The sequence below is a fragment of the Uloborus diversus genome, chromosome 3, assembly GCF_026930045.1.
Source record: "Uloborus diversus isolate 005 chromosome 3, Udiv.v.3.1, whole genome shotgun sequence".
Lineage (NCBI taxonomy): Eukaryota > Metazoa > Arthropoda > Arachnida > Araneae > Uloboridae > Uloborus > Uloborus diversus.
In genome coordinates, this window is record NC_072733.1 from 59,292,953 (window position 1) to 59,311,351 (window position 18,399).

The following is an 18,399-nucleotide window of genomic DNA, read 5'->3' on the forward strand; positions in this document are numbered from 1 at the left end:
AGTTGAAAAAAGGATTATGCTTCTTATGTGGCATTACGAAGGCATAATATCGGATCATTTACATAACGCAAGGCCGAACACATCCGAGATTGCTTTAGAGGATATTTTATGAGTCTGCACTTTCTTTTTTCTGGACGCATTTAAAGATTTAGCTTTTATTCAGTCTGCCATGGTATATTCTAGATGTCGAATAGCTTTACCCATCTTTACAGGCATAGTTTTTATGCCGCACGTGGATATGCAGAACCCTTAGGAGACTGGACTTTAATATGAAATGAATGCGGTGTGGGTTGCATCATAAAACTTTTAGAATCTCTGTAGGTTGTAATATAACCTTTACATAACACGCTTGTAGTCTTTTCACCTTGTTTACACTATCTTCGCGAAAAAGCTGTTTTCTAATTGCGTATGGGACGAAGAAACACATTATACTTCCTGATGCATAAATTCATTAATTTACTTTTATGAAATCAGATAAACATTCATGGGTTGGGCTTGGATAACTGAAGAAAACAAAGAAACGACTCGTAAAGAAGGACCATGTAAAAAATATTACTTCGTCAGTGAATCTGTAACTAAAAATATTTTACGGTTTTGTTTGGGAAATGGTAGCTGGACTTCAAATAAATATCTTGGAAGAAAAGGGGTTATGTAGACGAATATATATTTAAAATGGAAATTTTGTTCCTAGTCCAAATTTTAGACGCAGAGGAACGATCACTAATTATAATATAAATTTTAACGCTAAATTTTTTTAATGTTCTTTAGCTAAACTGAAACAATTTAGGCAGATGGAATGAAAAACTACTACACCTGCAGGTGAGGCATAACACTATTTGAAGTAAGTTGGAACGCGCAAGCGATTATTGTTTAAAACCTATCTTCACATACACAGGTAGAGACATGAAAAAGGAACTCAACGCATAAAAAAATGCAAACTGAATCAGTAAAGAAATGTTCAACAAAGTATGAACATTTTCTTTCCTTTTTTACACACTGATTAGATTTGGTGATAATTTATAGCAGGTAGTTCATTGTACGACCATTTTCTAGGATGGAAACAACTATTGATCATTACATATTAAAAAATGTACAGCTTACCCTGAGAATGTCGAATTTCTTAGTCTGATATTGCTAATGAAAAAATATTCAATGAAGTTAGTTAAGCAGAACGTAATTCACGGTTAAGGCAGCGCTTTCTTAAATACTACTTTATCTTTACGATTTTTTTTTTCATTTCCTTTTTTTACACTGTTCAATAAAATTATCAATTCCAGTAGTCCTTTGAATAATTATTAATTTCAAAGGAGTTGAGAAGGGTTTAAAGGTTTTGCAGAAGTGATTCGGTTTCTTTCTTACATAATTTATTCCTAATCTAGTTTATGGAAGATTGAAGAATTCAACAAATTGTTACATATATTACTTATGAAAAAAAGAGAAAAATTTTATTTTAAGATAAATTTTCAAATTATGTAGGGGAGGGTGACCCAAAGCGGGTAGGCCTTCGTATGCCCCCACCCCCATGGTGTGTTAGCGGCGATGAATACAAATGTCATGTTTACCCGAACACCCCCGAGTTATTATCAGTCCCAGCGAAGCAGCAGTGAAGCGGCATGGCGCAACCAGGCTTAAAATTAAAAAAAAAAAATCAATAAAAAAAAGTTTCTGTAACTTTTCAAATAGTCGAAGACCAGCTTTTTTTTTTTTTTTTTTTTTTGATTGTCAATCATATTAACTTATTCTGACACTATCCACCTATAAACTACGATGGTCATTCCGTGTTTTTTAATTATTAATTTAAGGTTATGATTATTGAAAGAAGAAACGTGCCTTTGGGGAAAGCGGGTATAAAATTTAATCAAATATTTATTTAAAATTTCTTGACTCGATTGCTGACATAGATTTTCTTTTTCAATAGGATAAGTATAACTTTAAAAAATTATTTTTTAGGATGGCAGTTAATTAGTCTATTAATTAAGTCAGTTATTTCTTTGTTTTATAAACAAATGTACTGACTTTAAATTGAATAAGTACAACTTTTTTATATATATATTTTTTTATAATGGCGGGTAGTTAGTCAATTATTTTAATCATTTATAACTTCATATTTGATTGGCAAGTGTACCAAATCACAGTTAGTTAAGCTTGCCCGCTTTGGACTCCCTGGTAGGGCAAAGCGGGTTTTTCACATGTCAAGTTTGATAAAAAATAAATATTGGGTTTGAAATAATACAAAAATCACTTTTTGAAGTTCACGATCCCTGCTAGGAAATCAAACCGAAATTGTTGCGATTAAAATCCAAAAACTATAATTTTCGAGCGTTCTTCAATAACATACCCACTTTGGGCCACCCTCCCTTGTGTTATTGACTTACCAAGAGACATGTGAACAGATGTTGAATAAAAAACATTTCGTTTAAGGGACAATAATCAAACGAAACTATTCTCTTTGAAACCGAGCACAATACCCAGGCTTAACACTGTGGAAAAACTTTTATGTTTTTTAAAATGGCAACAGTATTAGCCAATCAGTTTGGTGTATATATACTCAGTGAATTCATGTTCAAGTGCTTATGTTGCTTCTGTTAGTTCTGTTATGATTTTAATTTATGTTCGTTCATTTAGTTCATAATTTTTCTTCAATAAAATGTTTTAAGTTAATTGGTTTCATGTATCTGTTATAACCGCGTGGCAGAAGAGAGTTTGAAGTTGTTTCGCGACATTTTTGGTGCATCAGGCCGCGAAGTCGTGAAAGGTGGAAATTGTGAGAGTTGTGTTTGAAGTTGCTTGTGGGGAAGTTGTTGGAAATTTTGTAGCACGTGCAAAATTCGTGAGTGGTTTTTCATTTCTATTTTGACTGAAGTTTGTGTTATTTCTACTGTGTTGCTGTGAACTGAACAGTTGTTGAATAGTAGGAAATTTAAATCGTGAATTGAGAATTATAGAAATTGTGCTTTTATATACGTTAGTTGGTAATTGAAGTAAATAAGGATTGAAATGGCAGATATTGAAAAGTTAAAAGTTAAAAGAGCAGCTATTAGAATGACGACAACTAAACTAATTAAAAAAATAGATGACTTTTTGGTGAAGATTGAAACTTGCAGCGAGGATAATGATACTAAGTCGAGTATTTTGAAAGAGTTTCATGAGCAATTACTTGAGAAAGAAAAAGGTCTGAAATTTGTGAATTTGGATATTGAAGCGTATTTACCGCTAGATGAAATTGAAAAGGATTGTACTATTTCCGAAGAATATTCGGAAAATATAGTACTTTGGAAACAACGAATAAAAAATAAAATAGAACTTTTAGAGACTAAAACTAACAATTCCAGTTCAGTTAATTCCTCAGAATTAAATGTTCAGAATGTTAGGACTGTAAAATTGCCTCGATTAAACATTAAAACTTACTATGGGGATCCATAGGGGAAATTTGGAGTTTATGAATCAGTTTAATAATGCAATTGATAAAAATACAAATTTAAGCAAAATTGACAAGTTTAATTATTTAAAGACATTTTTGGGAGGTGCTGCAGCAAATTGCATTAAAGGTTTTACTTTATCAGAAGAAAATTACGATTCGGCTATTGAATTACTAAAAAAGCGTTTTGGTAATACACATACTTTGATTCAGTTACACATGAATAATTTATTGAAAATTCCTGCTGTGTATAATTCAAGGGATTTAAATAGGTTGCGAATTTTTTTTGATAAAGTGGAAGTTCAAATTAGGAATTTGAAAAGTTTAGGCATTGAAATAGATTCATACTGTAATTTGTTAACACCAATCATACTTGATCGTGTTCCTAGAGATCTTGTTTTGGAATTCAATAGAAAATATTCGGAAGGGTATAAAATTCAGGACGTTCTTACTTTCTTAGAAAGTGAAATTCAATCGCGTGAACGTGCATTACTTGTGCAATTAAGGTCGGAATCGTTTAAATCTGGTTCAGAAAATTCGGATAAGAATGATTGTAAAAATGGGTCAAGTAACAGTAAGAGTTATAAAAACTATGCTGCAACAGCAAACTATGTGGCTAGTACAAAAAAGCATTGTGTATTTTGTAATAGTCCAGATCATGAGTTTTGTGAGTATAAAACTATCGAAGATCGTAGAAATAAGTTACAAAATGAAAACCGTTGCTTTAAATGTTTCTCGAAAAATCATTATAGTCGCATGTGCAGGTTAAAAGTTGAATGCAAATTTTGTAAAAGTAAATTTCACAGTTACGTTTTATGTGAAAATGCTAAGAATAAACCTTTAAGTAATGACAAAGTTAATGAACAAAATAACTCTGTTGTGACGCAATGTAATTCGTCGGCTTTAAAATCAAATATTTTATTGCTTACATGTTCAGTGATTGCAAGTGCAGGTAAAGATTCAAATTCTGTAGAAATTGCTCGAGTACTTTTAGATAACGGTTCTGAAAGATCTTGGATCACAAAATCTTTAGCAAGTCGTTTAAAATTAAATATAGTTAGAAGGGAAAGGCTTTCAGTTTATTCTTTCGGTTCGGTAAAAACATCGGAAAGAATTTATGAGGTTGCAAAACTTAAACTATCAAATAGAAATAATTCTGAATCATCAATTGAAATTGAAGTTTTAGTAACGCAAACAATAACTTCAGCATCCTTAGCAGTACCTAATGTCAACGTTCAAAATGCATTGCAACAGAAAGGCTTGTTCCTTGCAGATATGTGTAATAGTGAAAATGAAATTGAAGTTTTAATTGGAGGGGATGTGTTTTGGGGTATAATTTGCGATTCAAAAGTGTTCAAAATAAATGAAACATTAAGTTGCGTACCAACGATGTTTGGGTTAGCTATTCAGGGGGTCCAACAAAATTGTAATTCAAGCTTCGTAGGAGTTTTGGCTACGGATTGCGTAATTGCAAAGGATGTTCAGGTTCTTTGGGATCTTGATGTTTTAGGTAACACAGATAAGGAAGAATTAACTTTAACAGATAAGCGTATAATAGATAGATTTCAATCAAATTTAAAATTCATTCAGGGTAGATATGAAACACGATTGCTATGGAAATTTTCCCCGATTGAGTTAGGGAATAACTTTTGTAATGCAAAGAAAAGATTTGATGAATTGCAAATAATTCTTCGGAAGGATGAATGGTTGGCTAAAGAATATAATAAAATTATTGAGGAACAAGAACGGCTAGGTATAGTTCAGGAATGTATTAGAACTGAAAACGAATACTTTATGCCACATCGTCCTGTTGTTAGGATTGATAAGGATACGACTAAAGTGAGACTCGTTTTTAATTGTAGTTCAAAATTAAAGCAAAATATTTCGTTAAATGATGCGTTAGAATGTGGTCCAAATTTAAATGCTAACATTCTTGATATTATGCTAAACTTTAGGAAGTTTAAAATTGCATTCAATGCAGACATTGAAAAGGCTTTCCTTATGATTAGTATTGCAAAAAATGATCGTAACTATTTGAAATTTATTTGGGCTTCAAATAACTCTGAGGGATATAAAATTATGCAAATGAATCGATTACCATTCGGTTGTACAATGTCAAATTTTGTTCTCAGTGCTACAATTAAAACTCACATAAAAAAATATGAAGATAATAGGCGTAAAACTGTTGAAATGTTGAAAAGTTCATTATACGTCGATGATTTGTATTTTGGAGCTGAAAGCATGGAAGAAGCATTTCAGTTGTCGTCTGATGCCGTATCAGTTTTGAAAGATGGGGGTTTCAACTTAAGAAAGCTCAGATCTAATTCAGTTGAATTGGAATCTTTATGGGTTGACCAGGGTCTGAGTACTAGTGAGTGTTTGGAAAATTGTCAGTTAAAAGTGTTGGGGTTGAATTGGAATACTAAGGAGGACAGTTTGTCATTAGATGTAAAATCTTTGTTGAGTAATTTATCTTCGTTGAAAAATACTAAGCGTTGTGTGCTGCAGACAGCCGCAATGATATTTGATCCAATGGGTTTTTTGTCTCCTTTTGTTGTAAGAATTAGATGTTTAATGCAAGATATTTGGAAAATAGGTGCAGATTGGGATGATGAATTGCCAGAGAATTTGACTTTGAAGTGGAGGAAGTGGTATGGGGAGATTAAAGATTTAGATTTCATAACGGTAGAAAGATATTTCTTTTTAAATGTGAGTGACCTTAGGGATTCTGTTGAAATACACATATTTTCGGACGCGTCATTAGTGGCTTATGGTGCGGTTGCATACTTTAGGTATAGTAATAAGAAGGGTGAAGTTTCGACGTCCTTTATAATGTCAAAAGTCAGAGTGGCACCGTTGAAAAAATTAACGCTTCCGAGACTGGAATTGTTAGGAGTGTTAGTGGCTGCAAAATTGTGTAAATATTTGTCTGGTTTATTTAATAATTTGTCTGATAGAGTAATATTATGGACGGATTCAGAAATCTGTTTGTGTTGGATTAGAGGTTCATTTAGGGAGTGGAAACAATTTGTTGCAAATCGTATTTGTCTTATTCAAGATTTGACTTCGCCTAGTATGTGGAAATTTTGTCCAGGTTTAATGAATCCAGCAGATAAACTGACAAGAGGTGAATCATTGAGTTTGTTGAAAAATGACAGCGTGTGGTGGTGCGGACCAAAGTGGTTGACTAGTCCTAGAGATGAGTGGCCGTTGCAGAAACAATACTGTTCGAATGACGCGGCGAAAGTTGAACTTTTGAAAGTTAGTGTTAACACGGTTGTTTCATCGTACAGTCCTGTATTAAAAGTTAACGACTTTAGTAATTTCAAAAAATTACTGAGAGTGACTGCATGGGTGTTGAGATTTATTTCGAAGTCCAGAAAATTATCAATTGAAAAGGGTCCACTGAGTGCTATAGAATTACAAGAAGCTGAAAAGATGTGGATAAAAACTGTGCAGTGGGAAGTGTTCCGCGAGGAAATTCAAAGGCTTCAAAAGAATCAGCAGATTAGTAAATCTTCTAAGATTTATTCCTTATCTCCATATCTGGACGAGACTGGTGTTCTTAGGGTAAGAGGACGTCTAAAAGAGGCTCCATTGACTGAAAATGAAAAACATCCAGTTTTACTTCCGAAATCGAAATTTGCGGAATTGGTGATTTTTCATGAACATCTTCGTGTCTTTCATTCGGGTGTATCATCAACTTTAGCTCAAGTGCGTAAAAAATTCTGGATACCGAAAGGAAGACAGACCGTGAAAAGAGTTATTTCTACTTGTTTAATCTGCAAAAAATATTCGTTAAAACCAGCTAAGCAGTTAACTGGTCAATTACCCTTGGAACGTATTGCTGAAAGTCCACCGTTTACTAATGTGGGAACTGACTTTAGTGGTGCAATAACTGTTAAATCGAAATTAAACAGTTGTGAGAAAGTGTACATTGTATTATTTACATGTGCTGTAACTAGAGCGGTTCATATTGAAGTGGTGCAAGATATGTCCGTAAAAAGTTTTATCCTAGCTTTGAGACGTTTCCTAGCAAGAAGAGGAAATACAAAAATAATATTTTCTGATAATGCAAAGACTTTCCGTTCATCTTGTGAAATACTGAAATCTTTTCGTAAAATAATAAAGCATCCAGAGCTGCAGAATTTTGTAGCGTCGGAAAACATCATTTGGAAATTTATTCCAGAACGTTCTCCATGGTGGGGAGGTTTCTGGGAACGATTGATGAAAAGTATTAAAGACCCGCTGAGAAAAATACTCGGTAGAGCTCTATTGACATTAGAAGAGCTTGCTACCATCCTTACAGAAATTGAGTTTATTTTGAATAATAGACCAATTACCTATGAGTTCAATGATTTAAATGAACCAATTGCATTAACACCTTCATGTTTTTTATTTCCAGGAAAGGACAAGATTAACTTTCCAAATTATTTCCTTGAGGTATTTGACAAAAACTCTAACCAAAAGACTTTACAGAAACGTAAATTGTTCCAGACTCGTTTAATCAAGCAAATTTGGTCTCAATGGAAAGAACAGTATTTATTGCAATTGAGAAGTGCTCATAATTTTTTAGATCCTCACTCCCAACAGAACTTAAAAATTGGAGATGTAGTGCTTGTTGAAGGACCTTTGAAAAATAAGTTACTGTGGGACATGGGTGTGATCGATAAAGTTCTCATAGGAAGAGATGGCAATGTACGTGCATGCATAGTCCGCACGTCTAAAGGTTGCTTAAGAAGAGCAATTCAACTACTCTATCCATTCGAAGTGACTGTTTTGTAATGAAATGTATTGTTTATTGAATGTTTAAATTAGTTTAATTTCAGACTGAAGTATGTTGATTGTTAATTTAAGTGATGATTGAAATGTCTAATTTAGTTTAAATTGATAGATCTGTTTAATTTATATTCTTAAGTTTTAGTGTACTCATTAAAGAGTACAGGTGGGGAGTATGTGGAAAAACTTTTATGTTTTTTAAAATGGCAACAGTATTAGCCAAGCAGTTTGGTGTATATATACTCAGTGAATTCATGTTCAAGTGCTTATGTTGCTTCTGTTAGTTCTGTTATGATTTTAATTTATGTTCGTTCATTTAGTTCATAATTTTTCTTCAATAAAATGTTTTAAGTTAATTGGTTTCATGTATCTGTTATAACCGCGTGGCAGAAGAGAGTTTGAAGTTGTTTCGCGACAAACACTATTTAATTTCTATCTATCCAGGACCATAAAGTATGCAATTAATCTGAATAGATAGCTATAGTTGTAGCATTACAATAACATATTAAGATTTTATGTGCAGCTCTTACGTTACATACGTTACAGAATGTAGATTTTGAAGCAGTCCGCCAGCATAGACTGATACTATGTATTATTGTAATGAACCCTGCAAGCATTTAAGTTTCCCTGAAATGTTTCGAAAACAATCTTAACCTTAATTTACCTTACATATGTTAAGCTATTATTTTACAAGGAGTACGCACGTATCTTGAACTCCCCTGTTTCGGACAGGCAAAAGAAATTCAAATCAAGAAACGTTTGCACATATAAAACTTCATCTCCTGGTTATTTATCATTTTAACACCTAACTTTAACTGCTAAGATACTATGTCACTCCAAACTTTATATTTCTTTGAACTATCTCTGAAGAACTTCTATTATATAGTGTGAAGTTTAAGCTTCCTGTAAACGCCCAAGTATGTAGTGTACACTAATCAATGTGAGAAATTGCAAGACTTGAAATAACTAGTAAACTATTTGTGTGTCATACTTCGTCTTATCGCTCATTTAAATATGTTTTAGTAAGAATGTAAGCGGACTTAGTCATCCTATTAAACTAACTTGGAGTAGTTGAAGTTTTTCCTAACAACCAGGGCAGTATATTTTAGTATTGTTTGCGTACCTTATAGTCGGTGGAGTTTGTGCAAAAACATTTCACTTCCGGATACCAGTATGAAATTTTGTACAACACTTATGTTCATATAAGAGAGCAAAAAAACGCCGGGAGGCAATTGATTGGAGGTCAAGACCCCCCTGTGGTGACGTCATCAAAATGGCCGCCGTTGTTAGCACGTTGGTTTAACTGCTTAAAACTACATAATTGGTCATAATTTTGTAAAATTCAAATACATTATCTGAAAGCAGTTTAAAAAAACTCTTCAACAGTGCTTAGTTATATTTTCTACTAACGGTACCCGCACGGCTTTGCTCGTAGTAGAAAAATTAAAAGTTCATTTGATTCGCCTGTATATTTACAAACAATGGATGATGGATTTTTCCTCAATTTACTATGTTAATTTGCTTGGCCATTTTACGATTCCTTCCTTCATTCCTCAGGTGCACGACAGCCCTGGGTGGGCCCTGGCCTTTTCAACAATTGTTTCATGTTAGGGTTCCACGTTACGATAATTTTGTAATTTACTCGACCACGTTATGATAATTTGCTCGGTAAAATATTCTTAAAATTGAAATAGAAAAAGAACAAAATCGAATTTTCGAAAAATCGCTTCGAGGTGCACACCCCATGTTACAATTTAATTCTATGCCAAGTTTTGGGAAAATAGGCCGAACGGTTTAGGTGCTATGCTCCTCACAGAGATACATCTGGACAGATATCCCGACAAATTTTGAGCTTTATTATTAGTAAAGAAGACAAATAGTTTGATTATTATTACAATATCAACGTGAAAATTGATAGAAAAAAAGACTTCCCTGTATTCTGCGATATTGGAGTAAAATTTTTACTGTTATACCTGCATTATAAAAGAACCTTTCCAATTTCATTAAATTTAAATTTGTACTTCATGTTTTAACATTTTTTGTCAGTATATTACTTTTATATTGAAGGAAAGAAAGGTTAAAATGCAGAAATAATCAAAGTCACCGCCCCAAATGGATCGAGAACTTAATTATTAATGCTATCGTATAATAAAACAATTTTGTTAAAATGCTTTCATTTTAAACATAAGACAAATAGACGAAAATTACATGTTTTAATACAAAGAAAAAGTACCTGTTATAACAAAAACTGTAGTAAGTTTTTTTAAAGAACGTTTTACGTATTGCACTGACCCTCATAACTACAAAGTGTACAATTCAGATCTGATTTGACGCATCGACAGCGTGTAGACATCTCTTTGCACTTGCCTGATATAAATTCCTGAATTTTCTCCATTGTTATTTCGGGGTGTGCATACCAAAGAGGTTCAAACTCTTCACCGATTTTTACCCATCCCCACTGATATGGATCCAAGAGCGGAAAATTTTGCTGAAGACATTTTGTCCATAGTAAACACTGTAATATTGCTCTCTTAAGGTGATGCAGAAGATCATTGCTAGATGGTGGAATACAGTCAACTGGTCTGTTTTACTGGGTGAAGAAAATTCTCCTAGCTTCATTTACGGTTTCCATTGAGCTTGATGAATGATACGTCAGGACTTCGAAGCGCTGAATAAGTAGGAAATGCTCATCATCTTCATTGATGCTCTCGGGTACTTTAGTATAGTGCAAAAAAACTTTGTCAGCATCTCTAATTGCCATCCACATTTTCCATGCAGTACCTAGTTTTACCAATGCTGGTAAAACTAGACACCGTGTGCTCATGTAAAGGCATGGGAAAAAGGCAGAAAGAAGATCTGGAACACCCTGTGGAACTTTACGGTGCAAAACGTAGATTGGAAGATACCGCAGATATTTTCCACTTCCATACTCCACCCATAGCTCTTGCAGTTTCGGAATTCGGAACATAGCAATCACTACATCATCACTGTCAACAGTTTTCACGGTGATCTTTGCATGACCTGAGTATTTCGAGTATTCTTGCTGCACATAAAGGAATAGCCTCGCATCGACGTTTTCGTGGGATACGGTAGGCATGGTTTCAAAACTGTTCTTGACGCAAGCAATTACAGTGTCTTTGTAGGAGCATACAACCTGCTTTCCATCTGGTAGATCCATCTTAACGAGATTTTCTGCCAACAATTTGAAAAGCTCCTCTTTATTTTCATCTTTCGCAAGAAATTTAGTAAATGACTTTGGTATCAAAACATTGGATTTAATACTCATTCTTGGTCCAGATCCTCTCTATTGTCTCGTGTCGCTTTTCAAACTTCCTTTTGAATACCGGTCAAAAACTAAATCTACCCTATGAAAGCTTTTAGTCTCATTAATATTCACAATCTGATCGCAATTTTGTTGGACAGTTCCAGTAGACTGAGGAACTTTTTTCCGAGAGAACAATTTTGTTGCTGTTTACTGTAGTTAAATCGTCATCTTCGAAAGGATTCCCGTGTTCTTCAAATGTTTCAACTAGGCTGGAAACATGAGTTTCATACCGAATACAAAAGCTTCTAGTATCTTCATGTATCTAGCTTTTCAGTATTGACGTCAGACTTCAGGCTCTGATTTTCTTCAAACTCCCAATCATGCGCACAACTTCTTGTCCAGCAACCATCCACTGTATTAATGACGCCTCATGACTTAAACGTGATAGATTAGTTGATGATTTTTAAATCAATTTGTTGTTTTGCTCATGCAAATGGTCGTGTGCCATCCTGGAAAATTTCCTCTCAGTTTTGGAGCCAGATAAATTTCCCCTATGAAACTCCTGAAAAATAGCTGGATGCATTTCTGGTAACTGCTTCCAATTGAACAGAAATACTGAAGGCCATCCGGCATAACTTGTATGATCAAGAACAAACATCCATGGACATATGTTCTCAAGAGTGACAGTAAAATCTGAGAAATTTCCTTGACGAATAGTGCGCACCAGATTTAAAAATATACATTCTAGCTCCATGGTGATCTTCCAGTACTTAAACTGAGGCAATTCTTCTGATCTTCGCTTAACCCAGTCTGTAAATGTTTCCTCTGTATCTTTTCGATTTTGATACGCTTTCTCTAACAGAACTTGGAGAGTAGTTACTGCAAAGTCGTGAGCTTATCGAACTTCTCTTCATATGCGTAACTTTTAGTGTTCTTTCTGCTCTTCCCGATGTTGTTACATTAGCTTCTACTAGAAGTTCAGTTCATCAACTTCCTTCAAGCCATGTACCTATTGCAGATGAAACAGCCATTTCTATGTGGAAACCACCTGACATGACCAACATTTTATCTTCGCCATACTCATTCAGCATAGCCCACTGAATAGATTTTAGCAGGGCGTAGATGGGACCCTGATTACAAACACTCAATTCATTAAATATTTTACTTTTTCAAAAGCACATGAAAGAAATGATTGCAAGCTAGGTTAGTATTTTGAGGTCACATGGACCAAATGAAGGAGAAACATTTATTCTAAAAAATATTACGAATTTTAAATACGTTTTGTTTATTGAAAAGGACATAAAGAAATGAATACAAGCTATATGATAATTTTAATGCTAGATGGAACCAACAATTGAAGTTATCGATTTGAAACCGTAACAGAATTATATGACTGATCTTTATTTGATATTATTTGCTACAACATTAACCAGTCAAATATTCAGTTATTGAAAATTATATCTGAATAATAAACATATCACTATGGAATTAATTATTGCTGAGAACAGCAGAGCTGGAAAGAAACGAGCTAGGTGGACTGCAATCCAAATTTACAGCTTATTGGTGGGAAAAAATCGAGTAGTCGTTCTGATTCTTGCCGCTAGACGGCAGACGTTCGCACTTGCAGGAGAAGTGAATTATTGTGACAATACATATGTGTATTGAATCCGGTAAGGAATTTTTAATTAAAAGTTTCAGTGCGGGTTAGATGCGGCGGAACAGTTGGAACAATTCAATGAGAATGCCCCCCCCCTCCCGCCCCATGTAGTTACGTTATTGCAGTGAAATTTTTTTAACTCTTTACTAAGGGGGAGGGGGGAGATGAAATGCATATTTTTATAGTTTATTTTAGAGATTTTAATGAGTGTAGCTATTTTTTACAGAAGAATAATTTCTAATGGCATTTTGAGCAGTTAAACGAAACTTTTCACCTTTCCGCGACGGCCATATTAATGACGGAAATTTTAACAACCCTAAAACTACTTGTCTTATTAGGAAAAATCAATATCTCTTAAATAGCTCTTTTAAAGCTCTTTCAGATTATATGCAATCATATCACAATATAAAGATCTGTAATGTAGTTCTAAGCAGTTAAACGTACGTACTTACATTTTCAAGCGGCCATTTTGATGACGTTAATTGTAATAACTCTAAAACTATTTGTGATAGGGAAAAAAGTCAATCACTATTAAATAGCTCTTTTAAAGTGGTTTTAAATTATATACTTTAATTTCGCAATATTAAGATCCATAATAGAGTTCTAAGCAGTTAAACGAACGCACTTTTCTTAATAAGGCGGCCATTTTGATGACGTCATCACAGGGGGTTCATGACCTCTGATGAAATGCCTCCCGGCGGATTTTTTTCTTAGATATGTACATAAGCACTGTGCAAAATTTCAGACTGGTATCCGGAAGTGAAATGTTTTGGGTATTTTTGTCACAAACTCCACGGACTATTATAGAGAAACTCATTGAGAAGGAATGAAAGGTGGAGGGAGTTAAGTTTTAAATCTTGAAGGAAAGGATCAGAAGTCACGTGATATATTTTGAAGTAAAATATTAAATTCTTTCACGTATTTCATGTAAAACGGTTTCTCATTCGTCATAGTTGAGCCATGTAACTTGGGATCTTTGCCTCAGCGTTTTCAAAGCCAATGATTGGGCAGGTTCCCTCCAGTTACTAATTCCTGCTTTAAGAAGAAGAAAAGCTGCTAAAGAGCAACATAGTTAACGCATTTAGCATTTTTGTTTGACTTACGCAACTATGATTCAAATCCGTCAATACATCACGTTTTTCCTCTGACTCCACAGAAACTAACGGTAAAAAAAGCTTTAAATTTGAAATCTCTAAAAGAAGGTATTTTTCTAACTTTGAAGAAAGTATTTTTCTTATTTAAATGCGTGAAAAAATGTATTCACCTGAACTCTGCAGTTTGAGCTGTAAATTTAAAATCTTATTAAAATTATTCATGAAGGGGCTTTTTCGAAACAGCTTTAGCGGTATTCTGGAAAGTGCGCTGCATATACACAGTTTTAATTTGTAAGTTAATATTCTCAAAGCTACGAAGCAATTAATTTTCAAGTTTTGTAAAAATTTGTCGTTTCAAATAATGAGATGTTTCTAGTAGTTAAGTCGATGCTTTACTCATTAAGAAAATGCGCATGTGACAGAGTGGCTAATGGTAACGAATATTAAACATAAAAAAATATATAGAAATTAATTGGCATTTTTAAAAATAGATAAACGTTTTCCGAAAGGTTGAAACTCAAACACTAGACTTTTTGTCTCGAAATTTACAAAAGTATTAAAGTAAGTTTTATAAGCGTTTAGTGAAATATAAACTAATTATACAAAGAGGAATTTTCAAGTTTGTTGAAAGCAAGTACCACGCCTAATGAATTCGTGAGTAAATACTCTACAAAGCTCGCAAACAGTTTCTCATTTAATATGCTTATGTTAATGTTTTGTAGAATATCAGTAAAAAAAATATCTCTCTTAATAGGTTGAGAATTATAAGTTTTGCAATGCTGGGAGAAAAATTAAAATGTTTAAAAGTGTCGCATTTTAAATACCTTTTAAAAATATTCTCCAATACATACTTGGAATGCACCTTCTGTAAATAAAGTTAAAAAGAATAATATTTTGATCCAAAATATAAAAATTAAAATTGTTTATAGAATAGGCCTTTTTATTTTCCGATGGAAATGCGCAATTTGTTGTTTTGCAAAATTATAGTGGAAATACGTAACTCTTTTTACAGTAACAAATGTACACGCATGCAAAAAAGGAAATAAAAAAGAAAAAAAAAGGTAGTATTTTATACAATTTATGTTTATGAATTACAATTTTGTTTTTTTATTCCTTTATAATTTGAAACATAATAGTGTCTCATGTTTAAGTGGGAAATGTTGATCACACAATTACTTTTACAGATGTATTATTTTTTTTATCATCTATTATTACTCTATAATTTTTTATGAGAGAATATGTTACATTATTATGTTGAAGTATACTCTTCTGTTTTTCTTTTGTAAGTTTACCCTAGTACTTACGAGAAATTTACAAAGCACAAAAAGCTATATCAAATATTTCCAAATTCTCAGCTTATTGAAGAAATCTATCAATAAAAATCACTTATTATAGAGATAATGAGTAATCCTTTCAGCTTTTTGAAAGTACTGACTATTTCTTATGATGTATTATACTAATTACTGCAAATTTTTGCTCACATAAAATTTTGTAAGCTGTAAATTATTCCCTGACGATTTATTGAAATTGCAGCAAATAAAGTTGTACAAAATGTTCTAAAGAATTTGTATGCGTTAGTAATACTTTTGCACACTGTTCCTTTAGTAAAAATATTTGTTGTAGTAAAAAAAGTCAGGAAAACTATTTATCGTTACGAAAAAGTAAGTATCGTACACTGCAAAAAAAAGCTGTTGTTTTTACAGTATAATACTGGCAGCTCACATTCCAAAGAAAAACTGTAAAAATTACAATTCTAAACTGTAAAATTTGCAGTAATATAGTGTTTTATAACAGACATTTACTGTGATTTTTACAGCGATAAATTGTAAAATTAGCAGTAATATACTGTCTTTTAATGGAATTGCCCTGTGAAATTAACAATGATTAATTGTAAAATTAGCAGTAATGTACTGTTTTTTAATGGAACTGCCCTGTAAAACTTACAGTACCAAACTGTAAAATTAGCAGTAATATACTGTTTTAGGAATGACTTGACCTGTAAATTTAACAGAGATAATATATAAAATTAACAGTAATATACTGTTTTTTAACGGAATTGCCCTGCAAAATTAACAGTATCAAACTGTAAAGTTAGCAGTATTATACTGCGGAATCAACTGAATTGTGCCATAAAAGCAGCAGTAGTAGACTGTTTTGTAATTGATTTGTACAGTAAAATTAACAGCAGTAAACCATAAAATAAAGTTATCAATTTTTATGCAAAAGGGTTTTTTCACCCTATCGTCTCTTTTCATAGCCGAAATCACTGCTTTTACAGCTGAAGAACAATATAGAAAAATAAAGCAATTGATTCCGTATGTACGTTGTAGAAATCAGCCTACATACGAAATCGGTTCCTTTTCTAAAGTTTTTCAACAACAAAAATAATGTTTTAGGTTATGAAAAGCGACAAGTAAAGAAATATAAAAGCCTTTTACATAAAAATAGTTAACTGCTGCTAAATATATATTTTATTGATATTAATTTCCTTGTGCACAAAATAAATCAATGCCTCCCCTCTCTATATTTTATAAACACCTGTTAAAGAAAAGAAAATGGCGCATTTTCATTTCTACAAAAAACATTTAGCTCTATTGCAGACTTAAAAATTTACAAATAGAAGGAATTTGCAAAATATGGTCTGAAGCTTTATTTTAAGAACAGTTATAGCCTTTTCATAAAATAAAACTTTTTGATCCATGAAGGTAGTAAAAATAAGAAAGTTTTTTATGTATAACTGAAAATACTACATCGTATCTTCAATAAAAGTACTTTTTTCACTTCCAGCGTTAGTGAGTTGCTAAAATGTGCAGTATAACGTGGGAAATGTTTTGCAGTATGCAATCCATTAAACCTTTAAGTTTATTTTTACTTTATGCATGCAATTATATGCATTTATTTTTCTTTTCTGGTAAAACAAAATATTTTCATGCTTTTCTTCTTTTTTAATGTTATAAGTTGCATTTGAACCTACTTTATTTGAGAAATACTAGTAACAAACTAACTTTATTTCACACCATACGTGCGGTAAACAGCATTTAGACTGCACAGAATGGTTTTTATTGTAAACTGATTATTATAGATTAGATAACTTTATCCTATTATCCTTTTAAAGTTTACATACATGAAAACAATAAATATGTGACGGTTCAAAATTCCAGAGCTACTAAACAAACAATTTTTCACTCGGTATAATAAAATATGTCAGGTTTATGAGTACTAGTATTAATTGGTTTTACTACTCCAAAAATTATATAACTTTATATTGTTATACTGTTTTCATGAGAAAAAATAAAACATTCACACCATTAAAAATTGCCAAATTATTTTATTTCGTCTACATTACATATAAATATCGATTAATAGTTTTTACAGTGAAATTGCAGAAATTAATTTAAAACCGAATGCTAATTTTGTCAAGGTCAACATTTTTACATTACAAACTAGATTCTTCTTTGTGACATCTTTGCCGACTTAGGTGCCATCATTAGGCCTTATATCATGAAAGCATCTGTCAAAATAAAAATTGTTAGAATCTCATAAAACTTGTGGACACTAGAAAAGATTCATGGAAAAATCAATTACGTAGGTATAAAAATACGCCCTAAAATGATTAATATTATGACTCTGAATGATTTGAAATTAAGGTTGCCTTGGGAGTTGCTTTTATTTCGAAACCGCTTAACATATACCTAAATTGTAATTGAAGCGTTTATTTCAGGAACCAGTTAAGCGCTAAATATGTTGTTTTAAAGAGAAAAAAAAACTGCTGTGCAGCAATTTGCAAACTACGCAATTGAAACGGTCCTTATTATATCTAATTAAAGTAGACCTAATCTGAATACTATACATAAGAACTCAAAAAAGAAAAAAAAGAAAGAAAATATCTTACATTTTATCTTCCATCTCAAGAAATGCACTTATACTGGTTTCTGAAATAAAATTTTAAAAAATCCTTGTAACTTTCGGTATTTTTGAAGGGTTTTGTAATACATATGAGACGGTTGATTAAGAATAATATTTAATTTTTTTGATCGGATAACTGAAGTGATCGGTGATCAGGAGAATAACTCCTTCTACAAGTTAAGTCTTAATTAAGAGGTTTTCCATCTCCAGCACAGTCACTTTCCTATGCCGGGCTGATGAGTGCTGATAAGCACGAAACTGCAGTCCACGCCCGGAAATG

At 32.6% G+C, this 18,399-nt stretch overlaps 1 protein-coding gene across 1 annotated transcript; it reads left to right on the forward strand.

The window, feature by feature from the left end:
• Positions 1 to 3,637: 3,637 nt before the first annotated feature.
• On the forward strand, positions 3,638 to 8,203 carry LOC129218764 (uncharacterized). Its single transcript, XM_054853087.1, has one exon. It carries the CDS (start codon positions 3,638 to 3,640, stop codon positions 8,201 to 8,203), a length of 4,566 nt encoding a protein of 1,521 aa, XP_054709062.1.
• Positions 8,204 to 18,399: the final 10,196 nt, after the last annotated feature.

What these genes read in the sequence shown, in the direction of transcription:
- LOC129218764 (XM_054853087.1), top strand. Translation starts at nt 3,638, where the DNA reads ATGAATAATTTATTGAAAATTCCTGCTGTGTATAATTCAAGGGATTTA.